The 18,319-nt window shown below is 39.1% G+C and overlaps 1 protein-coding gene across 1 annotated transcript; it reads right to left on the bottom strand.

The window, feature by feature from the left end:
• Positions 1-286: 286 nt before the first annotated feature.
• Positions 287-14,089, bottom strand: LOC132920969 (early growth response protein 1). Its single transcript, XM_060983741.1, is given in 3 exon segments — positions 287-2,675; positions 2,677-4,427; positions 13,459-14,089. Coding segments are annotated over 2 exon segments (2,025 nt in total). The 5' UTR covers positions 4,360-4,427; positions 13,459-14,089; the 3' UTR covers positions 287-2,333.
• Positions 14,090-18,319: the final 4,230 nt, after the last annotated feature.

Genomic DNA, 18,319 nt, shown 5'->3' with positions numbered 1-18,319 from the left:
TAAATTCCCCCTCCCTCACATTTACGCCAATGTTTGTGATAATTATTACTGTCCTGTAACTGTTAAAATTAAAGTTCAAGGGGAAGGGGATTTCCCCTACTTACATCAAACTGTAGCTATACTGAACAGTGAGTGACCGTGGTATATGGTATAATGGTATATACATGGTAGCTGAGGTCACGGGCACGGTTCTATACAATCTACTGATACGTAGATACACACATTGGCCATCAGGACATTGGTACATGATGTTATTGTAAGGAATGAAAAAAATTTAAGTCACCAGTTTTTTTCTTATAAATATATTTAATAGAATTGTTTTTTTCAATTTCGTCTCGCGTAAACAAACACAGAGCGGCACAGACATAATATTATAAACGAGTAATGATTTTACGATGGTACAAAGATATGCAAAAAAATTGTTCATTAAAAAAAATATATCAAACAACCGATGAAAAAACAACATTGCGTTGTAATTCTTACGATTTCTGTTGATCTTCTCTTAAAACATGGACTTGAGCAAAGCTTAACATTATTACGACAGCGAGTTTCGCACGTCGCACTTTAGTAAAAATAAAAATAGACATACACGGATATAGGACGACACTTACTATACTACGCTGTAGCAGTACATATTCGAAAATAAAAAAATCGTTTACAGGTGCGTCGCGTACGTTACATATAGTATTATATAAATATATTATATTCATAGGTGTATAAATATAGTGTTATACATTGTAATGGAAAAATATAAAATTTATAATTAGTTTTTTTCACGGACAATCTTTTTGCGTCGTTCACTATTGCGATAAAAAAAAATTACAGTTTTCAAATATTATTTACGGTTTGAATAGAAATAAATACGGTTTATATTATAAATATATATAAATAGGTATGTTTTATACAAATAAAAATAATATTATGTCCCTGTTTTACCGTTTTCCGTTTAACAATCTCGCGACGGTTTTAACATTTCGTTTCTATCACATAATGCACGTTTTGTATAATATAATATAATATTACAATAAAAATAGCATTTGACATTAATAATAATTCAATCGTCCGTATATAATATTTATGATATGACGTTATATACTGGCGATAATCGTTTGGAGAGAAAAAAATTTCGAAAGATATGTGGTTTCCGTAATAACAAATGTTCGTCTTTTTTATATTATTCATCCGGCTAACTTTTATTGAGACGATAGTCAACAAGAGCGTGTAAGTAAAAAAAAAGTTTGGTTTTTTACCGAACGACAAGCGAGCACGCTTCATTAAAAAAAAAAAAAATTAATAATAATAACAGTCGCTTCGTATATCGATAAATTTTTTTTCCCGTTAGTCGCGAAACGTTAATTCCCATAATCAGGTATATATATAGGGTGATATTGTTATTAAATTTGAGCAAATATTCGCTTCGGCGCAAAGTAACAAAAAAAAAAAAAAAAAACAATACCAACATTATACGGATAATGACGGATGAGTGTAGCTGGACGACCAGAGTGTATCGAAAACCAAGCCAGCAAATCTCGCGACGATAACAATGGTACAAAAAACGAAAAAAAAAATGGTAATAAAAAACGAACTTACGTAGGATGGCACGTCGCAGTACAAAATACATAATAATATACAAAATAATAGTATCACACACCCTGTTTACACTTAGGTATTTGAAAAATAATTAGAGTAGAAAAAAATATATGACGACGTTCGTGTTGATAATATACGAAGACTACGCGACAACGATGATTGTCGGTGTACGAAACAAAAATGTATGTTGTACACGAATAATATTCCGCGGACGAAACACTTTGTTGTGACGTGCGAGATACGGTAAGTATAGTACAAGTCGGAGTCGTATGTCAACGGCGAAACGAAAAAAAATGTATACATAATATTAATAATAATAATAATAATAATAATAACAACATAATAATAAAGTATTACGATTATATATTATTACAATCAATACACATAATATGACTTACCTATACGAAAAAAATTTAATCGTTCAGGAAAACGAACGATCAAATACGACATATAGTACATGCGCATAGACTTAGTATTATTTTATCTTTGGTTTTGACAAAAAGCTGTGTGCGCACGCACGTTTGTAGTGTGTATGTGTGTGTGTGTGTGTGTGTGTGTATCGTTCTTAAAATTATAATGTACATTATACAAATAATAATAATAATATCAGCTAATACGATATACAAATTTAAATAAATAATATTATAAACATATTTTATATTTACTATTAAAATATTATTACAAAATTGACGTTAACGTTATAATAATATGAAGACCGTCCGCACGATGCGCAGACACCGCTGCTACTGCGGTTCGGACTTACAGAGGACCTCTAGCGGGGGCGACAGCAACAGTTGGCCGCCGGTGGGCGAGGTGGGCGACGGCGGGTCCAGGCCGAGCGCGGCCGCCATGGCCGCGGCACCGGACGCCGACGACGACGAGACCATCTCGTACCGGGAGTGGGTGCGCATGTGCCGGGTGATCATGTCCCGGCGGCACGCGGCGTATGGACACTGCGGACACTTGTACGGTTTTTCGCCGGTGTGCGTGCGCTGGTGCGTGCTCAAGTGGTCGGACCGCGAGAACACTTGCCCGCACACGCGACACGTGTACGGCTTGACGCCCGTGTGCAGCCGCATGTGTCGGGGTGAGCATGTCACTGCGCGCAAACGACCGATTGCACACCTCGCACGGGTACGCCTTGGCCGCGCCGCCGGACGAGTCGCCGCTGCCGCCGTTTTCCGTCGACGAAGACGCCGCGGTCCCGGTGCCGGCCGACGACGACGACGCCGACGCCGAGGTCTTGTGTCGGGATGCCATGTGTTTGGCCAGCCGATCGTGTAGGCTGAACATCTGGCCGCACACCGGACACACGTACGCCACGTCCGAGCCGACGGGCATCTCCTCGACGACGGGCGACACTTCCAGGTTGTACCGGACGGCCACCGAGGCCTTGGTGGTGCGCGACGCCACGTCGCCCTTGACTACCGGCACGGTGTAACCGCCCGCGCTGCCCGGCCGGCTGTAGTAGCCGACCGACACGACCGACGTCGTAGGAGTAGCAGTGGACGAGGCGGTGGCCGGGAGCGGAGGTGACGGTGTCGTCGCGGCGTTCGCGACCGTGGTGATTGACGGTTCGGCGGCCGGCGGTTCGGGAGCGGTGAACGGCCAAAATCCGTTCTTCATGGACAGGTCGAGCGGTGAGTCTTGGGGCGGTTGCGGCGGCGGGTTTGCGGACGACCTACAGCCGGCGGACGGGCCCCTCTTTCGGGCCGGCTTGTCCAACGGATGCGGCACCGAGAACGGCCTCTTACCTCTCCGGCTGCCGGTCCCGGTCGCGGACGACGTGGTCAACCGGACAGCCGCGGCCGTCGACGCGGTCGAGTCGTCGTTACTGCCGCCGCCGCTGTTGCAGTGTTCGGCTTTGGTCGCTTCGAACCACATAGGAACATCGGAATCGGAATGGCTCCGCCGCTTCCGGAATATGTCGGGCAGGTACTTGGTGTGCAGGTAGTGTTCGAATGTGTACATGGAACCGGCCAACAGCGATGCCGGAGACATGGGCGTGACCGGTGGCTGCTGCGGGTTCTTGTCATGGTGCATGTTCCGGTTCAGGTGGTACTGCTGCTGCGACGGGGGAGGCAGCATAGGTGGTAACGGGTGCCGGGGCGGCGAGGTGCCGTCGCCGCCGCAGAACAGGCAGTCGCACTTCGGGTACTTGAGATAGTGATGAAGCGGGTGCGGCGGTAGCGGTGGCGGCGGGTGAAACTGTTGCTGCAGCGGTTGCGCGGGTAGATGCGGCGCCGGTGGGTCGTCCGGCCTCGTCCGGTTCGGACTGAACGGCGAGTCGGTGTGAGAGCTACGCGGCGACCGATTGCACGACGACGACCCGGCCGGGCTGAACGGTTCCTCGTAACTGTCTTTGCACGACGACCTCCGCAGCGACTCGTCGCTTTCGTACCCGACGCCGTTCGATACGTGGCCGCTATCCACCACCACCATGGCCGTTACCGATCCATCCTCTTCTTTGATCGTCGGCTCCTCTTCTTTCACGGCGACGACTTCAATGTTGTTGTTGTTGTTGTTATGATTACTACTGTTGTTGTTATTGTTGTTGTTGGGCGAAGTCGCCTGTCCCGCTAACCTGTCCAACACTTGGTTCAGGCGTTTCCGCTTTTTGTGTTTGACGACCACCGGACGCGCGCTGGGAACGTGGTGCAGATGGTTGTTGTTGTTCGTGGCCAGCGGATGGTTATTGTTGGTCTTATAGATCGTCGACCGGCTCGCCCTGTCTGTCGGCGGCTCCATTTCTACCTCAGCCATAGTCATTCGTGCAGCTAATCGAACGAACGTTCAATCACCGCAAAACGACGCACGCGCACAAACACGGTGGTGACCTAAAACGAAAAAAAACATCAAATTATAATCGATCGTCCAAAATTTTTAGTGTGTTCAAAATTTAATTTGCAAAAACAAATATTGTTGTTTTTTATAAGAACTGCGCATGAGCTTATCTTTATAGGGAAATTTTAATATTAAAAATGTGTAGACTAATAGGTATTATATTAATTAACTCAAAATACGTCCATGCAATGTGCAGTTTTTAATTATCAGATACACGACTCTGACACAAAACGATTTCAAAGGTCGGAGAAATCGAGACGGTGTAGAAAAAAAGTTCGTGTATAGACGAATATATTTCCAAAGCTTGTCTTGACATTTTTTCCTTGACAAAGAAAGTTTTAAGTGAAAGTTTGGATCCTCCACGAATGAGTCAGTTCCAGGCAGAGAACGTGTTTAAAACAACAGTGTCAAAAACTCGAAAACACCCATGAATAAAGTAGGAAGAGTTGGTATAATGTTGTAACACAAAAGGGTATACAAGGGGAAAGGGGGACGAAAATCACATTTAAAGTGAATATGTTTACAGTATGTGCAGTGGTGAAACCAATCTAAAATTTAACCACTACCTAAATAAATAAATACACTATACATTGTAGTTATTACGAAATTTAGTTTTATAGTTGTTTTTCCTCCTAAATTCTAAAAACAACTTGTGAAGTTACTGCTTTTCAAAGACCACGTATGTTTTACCACTACCGTTATATACAAAAACTATGAAATCCGTACATTTATAAGGGAATAGACATCATAAAATGTATAGTTATTCAAAAAGTTAAGATATTTAAAAAAAACCTATGCATTATATTAATTTTGTATTATCTTATATAAATAATAATTATTAAAAAATCTGTTTTTAATTTAAAATATTAATATATAAAAGAATATAAATGAAGGCTCTTTTTTAAAAATTAGACTTCTTTTTGATTTATTAACAAAAAAACATGCTTTGATTCTTATTAATACTTAAAATATGCAAAAATATGCAATATACGTTTTTGGATTTGAGTTGAATATGTATTACAAAACGAATTTGTGCCAAATCATATTTATAATATGCAAATGAATAGACTTCCAAGCCCTGATTATTATTAATATTATCATTATTATCATTATGTAGATATTTTCTGACAGCGTGATATAACGCCGGATCGAGGGAGGGCGACGGCGACACAGAGAACCTAACCCGTTCACCGCCGCGTGAAAAAAATTGCGCGTAATACCCGGTACGACGGGCGGTTACGGCGGCGACGTTTGAGGACACGACGCGTCGTTAATTAGTGCTCTCGCGAGCCTGGCAAGGACGCCAGAGATAATAATACTATTAATATTATATACATATATATATATATTATTATTATTATTATTATTATCATTATCGTGTATGGATATATTATAAGAGACGCGTTTATTATATATTGTAATATATATATATATATATGACATTACGCAACGTCGTAGCAGATTGTTAATCGACGAAAAGAAAAAAATTATTAGCAATAACACACACATATTATTATAATGTATGTGTGTGAGTGTGATATAAAATTACCCAACTCTATATATCGGACACAGCGGGGGAGTCTCGTCGGCCGCAGAAAAGTTGCGTGGAGGTAAAGTGCGTCATTTTGCTGGCACAGACGAGAAATGACACCTCGTAGATACCTATAATACTGCAGAATCATACTTGACGTATTTACATCGACCGTAGAGGCCTCAGACAGGTAACGTCGCCAGATTTTCACCTGCGGCGACTGTCCGCAGTTTTATTCGCGAGACCATTATTCCAATTTACACTCTGTAGCTAATAAGTGTATAATAGGTATAATACATTAATACGATTCACTCAGATTGAACTCCACGATCCCGTCGATGTCGATGTTAAAATATAGAAATAGTAAAAGTGCAGGTGGGTGAGCGCGTGTTTAGAGTATTTTATTCGAAGGAGCTACAGTGATTATTAATGTGTATAATATACATCGAACTATTAAATAATATTTTAAAATATTTTAATTTCTGACGATTACCCTACACAACAAAAATATTGTAATGTTACATAAATATTATGTGAAAACTGAAAATCGATTGATACTTTATAGCACATCTCAAAAATATTTCACATCGCACATACATTGATTATTGGTAATTATATCTTAAGACGGATGGTAGATGGTAAATGCATTTAAACTGTACGCCTTGTGTATACTTAAAAGAAAAGAGTTATCAACACGCTGATGCACTTTGATCAGTATAATATATCTAATTGACTAATTATATAATACAGTAACTCTTTGCTGTAATATATATCGTATATGTACATACAGAGTATTGCGACCAACTATACGCGATTTGAGGCGAGCGGCATAACCTTTTAAAAATCTATAAAACTATATCGACAATATAAATTGTCCGAAATCAATTGGCTCAAATTTTATCCAATCTTCCGTACTTACTTCGATCTTAACGAATCGAAAACAGCACAGTAACTGCATGATATAAATGCGCGTGTACAACGACGACCACGACGTCTCGGTGACGATTTTTTTTTACACACACATATTATATATACAGGAATTTTTGGAAACTCGACTGACCGTACCTACGCACAACGTCTCACAGCCAGTAGTAGTAGTAGTAGTAGTAGCGTAGTAAAAGAAGTAGTAGTACTAATGCATGGAAGCGGTGCGATCGCGGTGTTAACGACATTTAACCGGTTTTGCCAGAGGATTATGGGAGACGATTTTGTTTGTTTTTTTAATTTTTTTTTTTATTAGGCACTGTTGACGTTTAATTCTTGATATTATTTTATTATTCGTTTCCAAGACGCTTAGACTGACCCGATATAATAAAACGATCAATAACTGAAAATTCATCTCGACGACGACCGTAATGTTGTTATTATCATAATATCATCTATGAGTACCGGCCTGGACCATTTTGTCGTGTGCAGCGACAAAGACGATGGGCGGCGTATACACAACGATTATGTTCATAAATTTCAACGAAAAAAATACGTTACTCACGACGGCGGCGGTGACGATCATCGACAACGGTCATCGATTAAAACCACATTTGCAACTCTCTATGTATATTATAATTTATACCTAATATAATCCGCGCGGCGTCGGCAGACGACGTTTGTATGAATTTAAAATATTTCCACATAGCATACGTGTGTGTATATAAATATTATAAAGTTATTGGTACGAGTTTTATCGGCGAAATCGAAAGGTCGTTTGAAATATCGCTTCACGCGTCACAATGATTGAGCGCTTTTATATATAATTTACGCGTGTAAATGTATTCCGCGAGGAAAACCTACAACTATTTCATATTATTATTTTACCTTCGATAAAATGTACATAATATTATATAGGTGTATAACAAATCAACGGTACCGAACGTGGCGAACGTTTCATTATACGGCCATTATTCCAAAACGAATCCAATATAATATTAATATGTATAATAAATTCGCGAGGTGTGTAGAATACCCTGTTACAATATGTAGGCGTAAATATACAGATGTATATTATGTAATTTATACCCGTTATGCCTCAAGTTTTTCAAGTTCGGAAGTGATGATTACTGTGAGTTTGAATTCGAAAGCAGCGTCGTTATTGATGAAAATGGGAAGCAGGAGAATAAAATTACTCCTCCTCCGACCGTATTATAACGAATGGTGGCACTACAATACAAACAAGTTTCACGACGACAGCGACGTCTATATTACACACATTTTACGTACAAACGAATAGTGTATAGATTTTCGGACACTTACTGGCTACCACACACGATGATGAAAAAGTCTGATTGTGATGTACATTTGAAGAAGGCTATCAACAATCACCATGATGATTGACAAAACTACATAATATTATTATATACCGTTAAAATCTTAATGCAGTTTACGACGGATCGAAAAGCACACCGAATCGATATTAAGTAAGGTGAAAAACGATAACATACTAAAATATAATATTATTACTCGTATAGACAATTATTATGTATTTGTTATATTATTTAGTACATATATTATTTTAGTGACGAGCAATGAAAATAAAGAGGAGCGTGCGAATTGCTCTCGCGCTGCCATCCGTTGATATACTACAGCGATATTATGTTACAGAGTGCATAATGTATTTAAGAGTTTATTGTGCGCTACACGAACAGCAAAAATAATACTTATATATTATTATAAAAGCCTCGGCAACGGGGTGGTATAAGGGGAAAATATTAAATCGAACGAACTTGCGATACGCCATATGAACTGCGGGATGTAGGTAAATATACGAGTATATATAACGAAACGGGGAGAGGTGGGTCGGTCGTCCTTGACATTGGGTCGGTCAAGTGTGCTCTACGCCAGAGCTACCGCGGCTGATATAGTAAAGTAATCGATAAAATACGACAAGCACGCGTAAAGCATACGACGACAAGGGTAGTTTTCGCAGAAACATGCAGAGTGAGCGGTAGAGAGGAAAGCGCGCGCGCGCTCGTGTCTGTGTATATATGCTACCTGTTGCTACGCGGGCGCTGCTCTCCGCGGAGCCAACAGGTTAACCACCCGATCCGCCACCCGCTTTCGTGTTTTCCCGATGACCGTGAATCGCGACGTCATTTCGATTTCTATACTCACGCTCACACGCGCACACACAGAATATCATGTCGAGGCCATCGACGGCAACAACCACCGCCACCACCGCTTTGACATTAACCCCCGTTACTCCAATATATACCACCCCATCACACAAATAAGAATCAATAAGGTTTTAGGACATCGCAATAATAATAATAGAGTAGGTAACGGGTGTTTTTATTGTTGCATGAACGACCCAGTACAATACGCAGTTTAACGTTTCACAGCATCTTTGGCGCTACCAACTCATAAATATAGTTATATCAACTGAATAACTGTTCCAACAAAAATTCAATCGGAAGCTTGCTAATCCTATCGTATTTGGTGAACACTTTATCGAATATTCCTTATACTGACATGACGACACACGATATACGTATTACAGTAACTGCGACATACACGACAGGCCGATTTTTGCAAAACGTGTACATATATACAAATTACAAAGACAACAATTATTTCAAATTTAAGCGTTATTATATTATTATTGTTGTCGATGTGTGGGCGTAAGTGGGCGTAAATTGTGGGAGCGTTTCGCGCGTAGGTCGCGTCCTAAACAGAGGACGGCGCGTGGGCCCCCCCTCGCGCGACTATATACTCATATATATATATACTCCTACGCCACTGTTTTCTAGAGCAGTTCGCGCGGACTCTGGTCAAAATACAACATAATAACCGACGGCGACGGCTTACGTCTCGTAATATTACCCGATATGCATGCACTGCGGGGTACTTACAGTCATAAAAACTACGGTGGGGGATGATGATCGATTTGATTTATGAAATGTATTACCTTATTAATGTGAAGACTAAGTGTCGCGGCATATTTATTACATACACACAATCATATACAAATACAATAATTACACCAATCGCAGTATATCAACCACATATAAAAGCTCATAATATTATAATCGAATGTTTCGACCGTGAGTTACACCTATTTAAGTTATTGCAGTAGAAAAATCAAAAATCCTATTCGACAAACGAGTCGCCGTGATACGTAATAATTTATAACATACAATAGCGCGTACCAAAATTTAAAAAAGAGGGTATCGGCACAGTGAATATAATATCGCGTACAGTTGGTTTCGTAACACGCATGCACGTTGAGCAATCACAAAGCCCTTGTACAGTCGTACGTTTACTAAAAATATATACACCTTTATAGGCACGTCAACCACCGTAGGCGTATATATATTATTACTATTATTATTATTAGTACAATCATATTATCATCTTCTCTCATCCCTCAGCGGTACTCGGACGAAGAGTTTTACACCCCTTCGCACGGACCCAATACTTACGCCCTCCGTCGGCGACGCGTCGTATTGTGTGTGCAGTGTATGTATTATATAAACGCACGGTACGTGTCATCGTCTGTGATGTGCAATAAGGAACCGCACGTGCTAAACTACTATTGGTCGCTTGCGTCCAAACGAACTAACGCCGACCCACTCGCGCAGCACGTACCAAAAACCCAGGACCTCATACAACCCTTTACTCTCGACCACCGTACAGTGGATACGGATTAGGCAACATTCGAGATACTGTGACGGCATCAGACATAAATTAGGGATCTTTGTACAGCAATCTTGTATGTCGATGATAATGATAATAATGGTTAAAATTAATAATGTGCAGAAGCTATCATGAACTGTCATCATGCATATTAAAATTATTATACATAATAAGTTTTTTTTACGAGATCACTCATTATATTTCACATGCACGTTACATGTAGTGGGCGGTGAAGTCGTTTGAATTGAACCAAAAAAAAAAAATTGTTGAAAAATGCCAACATCAGTTTTTTGTTTTTTATAATATATAAATTTGTAATAATACTACAGTAATAAAACGAAATACTACGACCATAGGTGCACACAACATAAATGTTATTATAAGTACCACATATAGCGATAGCGACGACGGGTCTCTGGCACCAATCCGTTTTCTATTTACTCCGATAAATTAACCGATATTAAAACCATAATTCCTAGGTTTTATTTTAAATAGAAACTACGATATTATTATGTATGCGCGTACGTGTTTTGTTACGTCAAAAGACGCACGGACATTTGTGCATAATAATAAAAAAATACGATTGTTTTCTTCAGTAACATGACCTATATTATACATTACAAAAGGACTTATGAGTTATTTTTCTTTAATATTTCAAAACAATTTAAATCCTACGCGACATATAATATTTATAAGCGTTTAACTTAAACCTGAAACTAAAGTGTCATATTTTCAAGGTGTATAACAATAAAATATAATAATAATAATAATAAATTGTTGAAATTATTGTTGGGATTATTGTTTAATTTAATTGATATTTTTGGCGATGACTGTATAGTGTACACAGTTATTGTTGATACTTAAACCCTGAAATATGCAAATACGTATTGACGGGAGCAAAAGTTTTTTTTAGATTAACCTGTATAACTTATAAACGGAAACGTCATATTGGAATTTATAAAAAAAGCAACAAAAAAAACTAACTGTCTGGTAAACAATATTTAAAAATTATGTATTTTTTGACAATGATTACGTAACGGGTTTGCGCGACACAATGGCAGGATGCACCTTTTTTTCTTTATAATTCACCCACCAAATCTGTTCAAAGGTCATCAGTACATCCTTGGCAATTATTAATTATTTATCCTTGAAAAATATTCAACATTTGAACCCGTCTAGCGCACGCACGTTCAGTTCACCTCCCCCATTTCGCATAGTATTGTAAACAACATATTTGAATATTCAGCCTTTGTGTACCTATGTATTATTTATCGATATTTTTTTTTTTTGTATTTCAATATTAATTTCCTGTAGGCTCAGGTTAATTATTTAAATTTAGAAGAAGACTGGATTTTCTGTAATTTTTTTTTTTATCACCAGGACTAAAATTTTTACTTATACATTACATTATATATATATATGTCTTATAAATATATAAAACGGTAATACTTTTCATAATATGTCGATTTTATTTTTCCCGGGGGACGTCAATAAAAAAAAACATTCTCTTTTAGATAATAAAAATTATAAAATAATAAATGTTGATCGTAAAACAGTGTCCGGCGCTATTAAACTTGACGTCGGCCGTAAACGATTTGTTTAATAAACATACCTAATATATAAGCATAACTACTATTATACGATTCATTTATAAATTATAGGTATAACCGTATAGAGAATTTGTAAGTATACGTCGAATTAATTTTATTGGAGTTTTATATTATGAGCTTTCAAGTTTACACGTCAATGACAATCTCATCTTACGATTCATATTATTTTGTATATTTATAGATTTTTCAATTACCTACAATTGCATAATCACGTTGTAAAAATAACAAACATTTTGAAATGAATCGACAGGAAAAATATTTGAATACAATTATTTTTAATTTTATAAATTTATGTCAATTATGTAATAATTATTATTTTTTTTAACAATGAATTATTATTATTATTACTAAATTATTTGCCTTGTGAAATTGATGTCCGGAATAGAATTTCATCGGTCGGGCGAAATTCACAACATACGCGGGTGTTTAACTTGGTGTGGAGGGGTAACTATATTTTTGCACAAACGCATTTTCTACCGGATGTGCCATTCAAACAAATTAATGTTCTTATTTCAGTCATTGCTTTATCCAGGCAATTCTGAACGCCCGTAATTAAAACACGATTAGGACATCGACGACGACACTTATGCACACAACTACTTATACCGAAGAATTTTGACCACACCGAAAACACGATAGACCTACGGCCTTGCATTACCATATAGGCAGACAATCGATTTTTCGAATTCATCGGTCACTAATGGGTTTCTTATTACAATAATCACCGGTTTTCCTCTGAACTTGATTTATTAGTTATAAGTCGAAATTTAATTGAAGCCCTTGTGTTCGACACATCGCACACATACACTACTGTTCTAGTTCGATAATTACATAGGTAGGTATGAATTTCAAAAAATCAACGTGTTATTAAAGTGTCTAGGGGGACCAAAAACGTCTTAACCGTAATATCAATCGTAAAGTTTAAATATTTTTTCGACGCGTAATCAAATAATGAAATATACCTAAATGTACACACACACAAACACACACTAGCTAAGTCGTACATTCGCCGCAACCATCGGAATGTCGGGCGTAAATGTTTTCGATACACGAAAAAAAATTAATAACAACGCTAGTGGTAAAAAAAATACCTCGTAAATATTATTATTATAATAATAATAACACCGGGATGAATATTATATATTATACTTGTACGATAAAGTGCGCACGTTAAAACACCGGTAAATCTGTTCACGGCTAAAACGACCATTATAATAATACCCACTACAATATATTAACGATAAAAACGATTCTGACCTGCTGAAACCTGAGTTTTCTTTTCTGTTATTTATTGACGACACGAATCCGACGACAGCAGAAAACGTGCGATTTTTGAGAACACACGGTCGAAACTTCACGACGGCCGCCGTACATCGTCGAGAATATTATGGTAAGTCACAACGCGTTAAGTATTAATCTCGTATCGTATAAAATGTGATATTATACTTGAGAAGAAAATAAAATGCACAACGAGACACCGCACACAAGTTCGATTTTACAACGCATTCGAGAAAAAAAATGATAAACAATATATTTATCATGTGCGTGTGTGTTCGCGTTTACGTAGGTACTGCAACGACGGAATCACGGCGCGTGTGCGTAAGTATAAAAGAAAATAAAACGATATAAAATATAAACGACGACGGTGGTTATAAAAATATCGTATAATATTTTTGTATGAAAAAAAACTCGCGGGCGCGTGTTGATCGCGCTCGATGCTATAAACTCGATCGTGAGACACGTGATCGTTGCGCGGGACGTGTACATTCGTGAAGATGACACACGACGAACGTCCGGACCGCCACTGGCTGGCCGGAGAGCTCCGCGATCACGTCGCCGACCTATACCTGGCGCACTCGTGACGTCCGGCGCTCCGCTCCGCGGTGACGGCTGGCGCGCACACACGCGCACCGCCGCCGCCGACCGCGCACGAACGGACACGAAACGATAGCCACCTCCGCCACCTCCGCCAACGCCACCGTCGCGTCGACGACGACGCCTCGGCGGCTCGCCATCGCATCCGCGCCCGCGACCTCCCCGAAAATTTCACGACAAAATTACGTGCGATTATCTTTGTGTTGCCACGTGCCAACCATCTCATTGCTTTTACCACAACGATAATAATAATGTTGTTCATTTAATTTTAGTTCACTAATATTTAATAGACCGATCGTGTTTGAGGGATCATCATAGCTCACGCACCACTTTTATTGATTCATTAAAATATTAGTTAAAGTGTATAGTGATTGCTCACGCGACCCGGTATTGCTCGGTATTATTATTATCATCACGTAATAATATTATTGTTGTGAATAATAATTATTAATTAATTATTATTATCGCCGACCGAATTGGTTTTTCTCATCAATATTTCGGAACAAGCAAATCTGTTTGGAGTCAAATTAGTGTTCTAAAAGATAAAGCGCACCGAGCTCCCCACCAACCCCAACCAGCATTTACACACCATACACTACCCCACCACTAGTTGCGCCAATGTCGCACACCCCTCCCACACAAACAAGTCATACACTCATACAAAATAACTGGAACACGGTTATCAAAGTCGCCACGCGCCGAAGCCTAAAAATAACTTATTGACGTAACGACCGTATAAATTGTCTTTCGCATATCTTGTTATGTTTAAAGTAGGTACATTTGTACATAATAACAACGTACGCGGTACGCCTATTTATACCTATGTACGCATATTATTCGTATTATTATGAGTGAGAATACGGGAGAACGACTATAGTCAATGTAGTAGAACAGACAGGTATTTTTCGAGTTTCTTTAGTTATTTTGTTCGGGACGTTATCTCTTCTGCGTTCGTATGCATATTATATAAAAATAACCGATGTCGAGGCAATCTCGCGCGATTATTATTTTTCCCGGCTATTACTCAACCGTTTTATCGATTACACATTAGACGTTATATTGATATCGCGTACAACGCGTCACAGGCTCCGGTAAACAACCCGTATGCACTATACATGGCACTGGCAGTGTGTATAATATTATAATATAACATAGGTATTCGATTTTATCCATAACGGTTGATGCCGCGTACTCGTAGTCGAATAGTCTGTTTAATAGTTTATTTACCGCCACCGCCGCTGTTCCTCATAGCACTATTGCATTATTTTCTTATTTATTTATCGCGAAGATTCCGTCGTAAATGACATAATATAACACGATACGACCTATTGTAGTAAATAATAATAATAATAGTATATGCGTAAATGGCTTTGGAATTCGGATAAGCTTGTAGTATGATCATTTTCGACTCGATATACGAAATACAAAAGCAATCCACATGTTGTACAGATGACGGATTTCCTTGTAATACTTCCAACCGGAAAATTCGGTAGAAGGGTCCCGTCGTATATAATTATGCGATTTGTTGTTGCCGGGCGCATAATAATATATGCATTGGTTTCCTAAACCAAAGTAGTTAACCGTACCATAATAATAATATTTTGTGGAGAACATACACATGCACGGTGTTAGTTCTATCGATTTTATCCTCGTTCGACGACAGTGCGATAATAATAGCTCGATTATAATAGCGTCGTAGTTGAGTTGCAGAGAAGGGCGAGTGTCGCACGTGTCGTGCACAAAACAACAATCAAAGTGCGTCAAAATATCTTAACATATCCTAAACCATCCACAGTTAAAAATTATAATTATACACGTACACAGAATCGGTGATTGTACTATGTAACTACTAATACTAATGATTATCGGAGTTTCGTAGTTTTGGCATGCAACGTGACAATTTTTATAATTTCCAATTGTTTTTACAATTTTAAATGGTAATCCGTTCTTAATGTCAATAATTGTTCATAATAATTAATATAAAAAGAAAAAATCATAAACCATCGTCTATCGGTTACTTAAAACGTGTAATCGTGTGAACGTGATATAAACCTAACTACCTAACTTTACTTATAATCTAACCTATAAGGTAAACAGAATCCATCACCATTTCTCTGACGATCCCAAATATTTGACAAAAATCGAAAACACAAGATATTAATTTTGAAATTGTCGTAGATAATATGACACGCGCTAGCGAATAAAGCGACTGATGGTATGGCGGGGAAAGGTGGTTTATTACAAGCACGCGCAATACAATGTATGGTAATATTATACACGCATATAATAATAATAATAATAATAAAATCGAAAAAAAAATTCGTAGATAGGTATAGGTTTATTATTAATCGTTATTTTTCTTTTCATTATCCGCTGTGCAGGTAGTGTGCTATAGCGTATAAGCATCTGTGTGTAAAATAATATACAATATCAATAGGTGTTATCGTCATCGGCGATATCTATACCTATATAATGGTGTACGGCTATAGCTCGCGCACGCGAGCCGTCGGAAAGGAGACGCGTACACAAAACCGTTACGAAATCGATTATAATATTATTATTTTTGTCGGGAAGCGCGGAAAAATCGACCAAAAGACGGCTGAGGTGGCAGCGGCGGACACACATTGACTCACGTCCGACGCCGTCTCGAGTTTGACTCGCACGTAAAAGAGTGACGACAAAAAATATAAAAAAATGATATTAATAACAATAACAATAACAATAATAATAATAAAAACGATTTTCTTTTGGACCGGTCGACGTGTGCGCGCAAAGACGCGAGAGACGAGAGGGTGACGTCCGCCCGTCCGTCCGCCGCCGCGCCGGATCGCCACCGCCGAGACTCGTGCCGCCCACGTGAGTCGTTTTTCGTCCTCCAACCCACCCCCCCTTGGCCGACAGACAACGGGCGGCGGCGCACGGGACGCGATAGCACGTGCCCGTCCGTCTTCTATTGTACGCGATCGCACGTATAATATATGTACACAATATAATAATAATAATATAATATAGGTAACCCCCACACGTGTATACACATACAACATTATATCTATTATTATTATTATTATTATTATTTATTATTGTCGTGTCCGGGGGTTGGTATATGTGTGTGTATACGTGCGGCCACCCTCGCTTTTGTAACGCACCGGGTCGCGTGTTTAACAAGATTTCGCGCCGATACGAACAACACGCAGCCGCCGCCGTATATAATATGGTAGGTGGATTATACATTATTATAAACGTTCGTGATTTATTCGTTTGGCGTTTAGGCCGACAACGACGATCGGGTATCGAATAGCCGAGGAAAGGAGCGTGTATTTGTTGCCTTTTTATCGGTTTCACGTATGCACGGTAAACGGTAAACGAACGCGGCACCGTCGCGCCACGGGGTGCCGTCGTCGTCGTCGTCGTGTCGTCGGAGTCGATAAGTCGCGGTCCGGAAGAGTAGTTACTACTGTAGTCGGCGGTAGTCGTACCATTATTGTATATAAATATAATAATTTATTATTATAAAGTGCGACCACACTCGCGGTATACACACCGCACGAACAATAAACGCAGCCTTTATACGTCATACTGCTGCTGCACGTCTGCACACATTTTATACGGATGTAGTACGTAATGTAATATATTGAGGTGTACGACGAAGACGAGACGTTTAGTATATTAATATTAATAACGACCGTTATTGTACTGAACCGCGGTGAACGTGTAATTATTTGTTATTGGCTGTTTATATAATATATAAATTAAATATGCGAGGTGGTCGTATTACATATTTATGTGTGTGTGTGTGTGTGTGTGTGTGTGTGTGTGTGTGTGTGTGTGTGTGTGTGTGTGTGTGTGTGTGTTGGGTGTCGCGTTATAATAAGGGCGAGCTACGCGTTTTATATACAAAGTCGACTGACGGACACGGCGACCGTTTTTTTTTTTTAACGACGTCCCAAACGGGAGAGAGAGATTGTAAAACTGTCCGAATCCGACATTCGAACACGTCTACTGACAACTTGTGGCGGCGAGAACGAACATACATTATAATACACATATAATGACATAAACAATAAGATCGTTTACGAGCAGCTGCTAGCGATGGAATTTTTTTTTTCAAGGGTGGTATATAGGTAATCATAATACGCGACGTCTTGTTTTGCTCACGGTTGACGCGTTTTCGACGGATTTCTTCGGTTTTTTTTTTGCGACAACGAAACCCGGGGTCTCCTGATAAAATCGCACTCTGTATAAT

The sequence above is a fragment of the Rhopalosiphum padi genome, chromosome 1 (genome assembly GCF_020882245.1).
Source record: "Rhopalosiphum padi isolate XX-2018 chromosome 1, ASM2088224v1, whole genome shotgun sequence".
Lineage (NCBI taxonomy): Eukaryota > Metazoa > Arthropoda > Insecta > Hemiptera > Aphididae > Rhopalosiphum > Rhopalosiphum padi.
The sequence above is the reverse complement of the archived record's forward strand: the minus strand, read 5'-3'. Positions and strand labels throughout refer to the sequence as shown.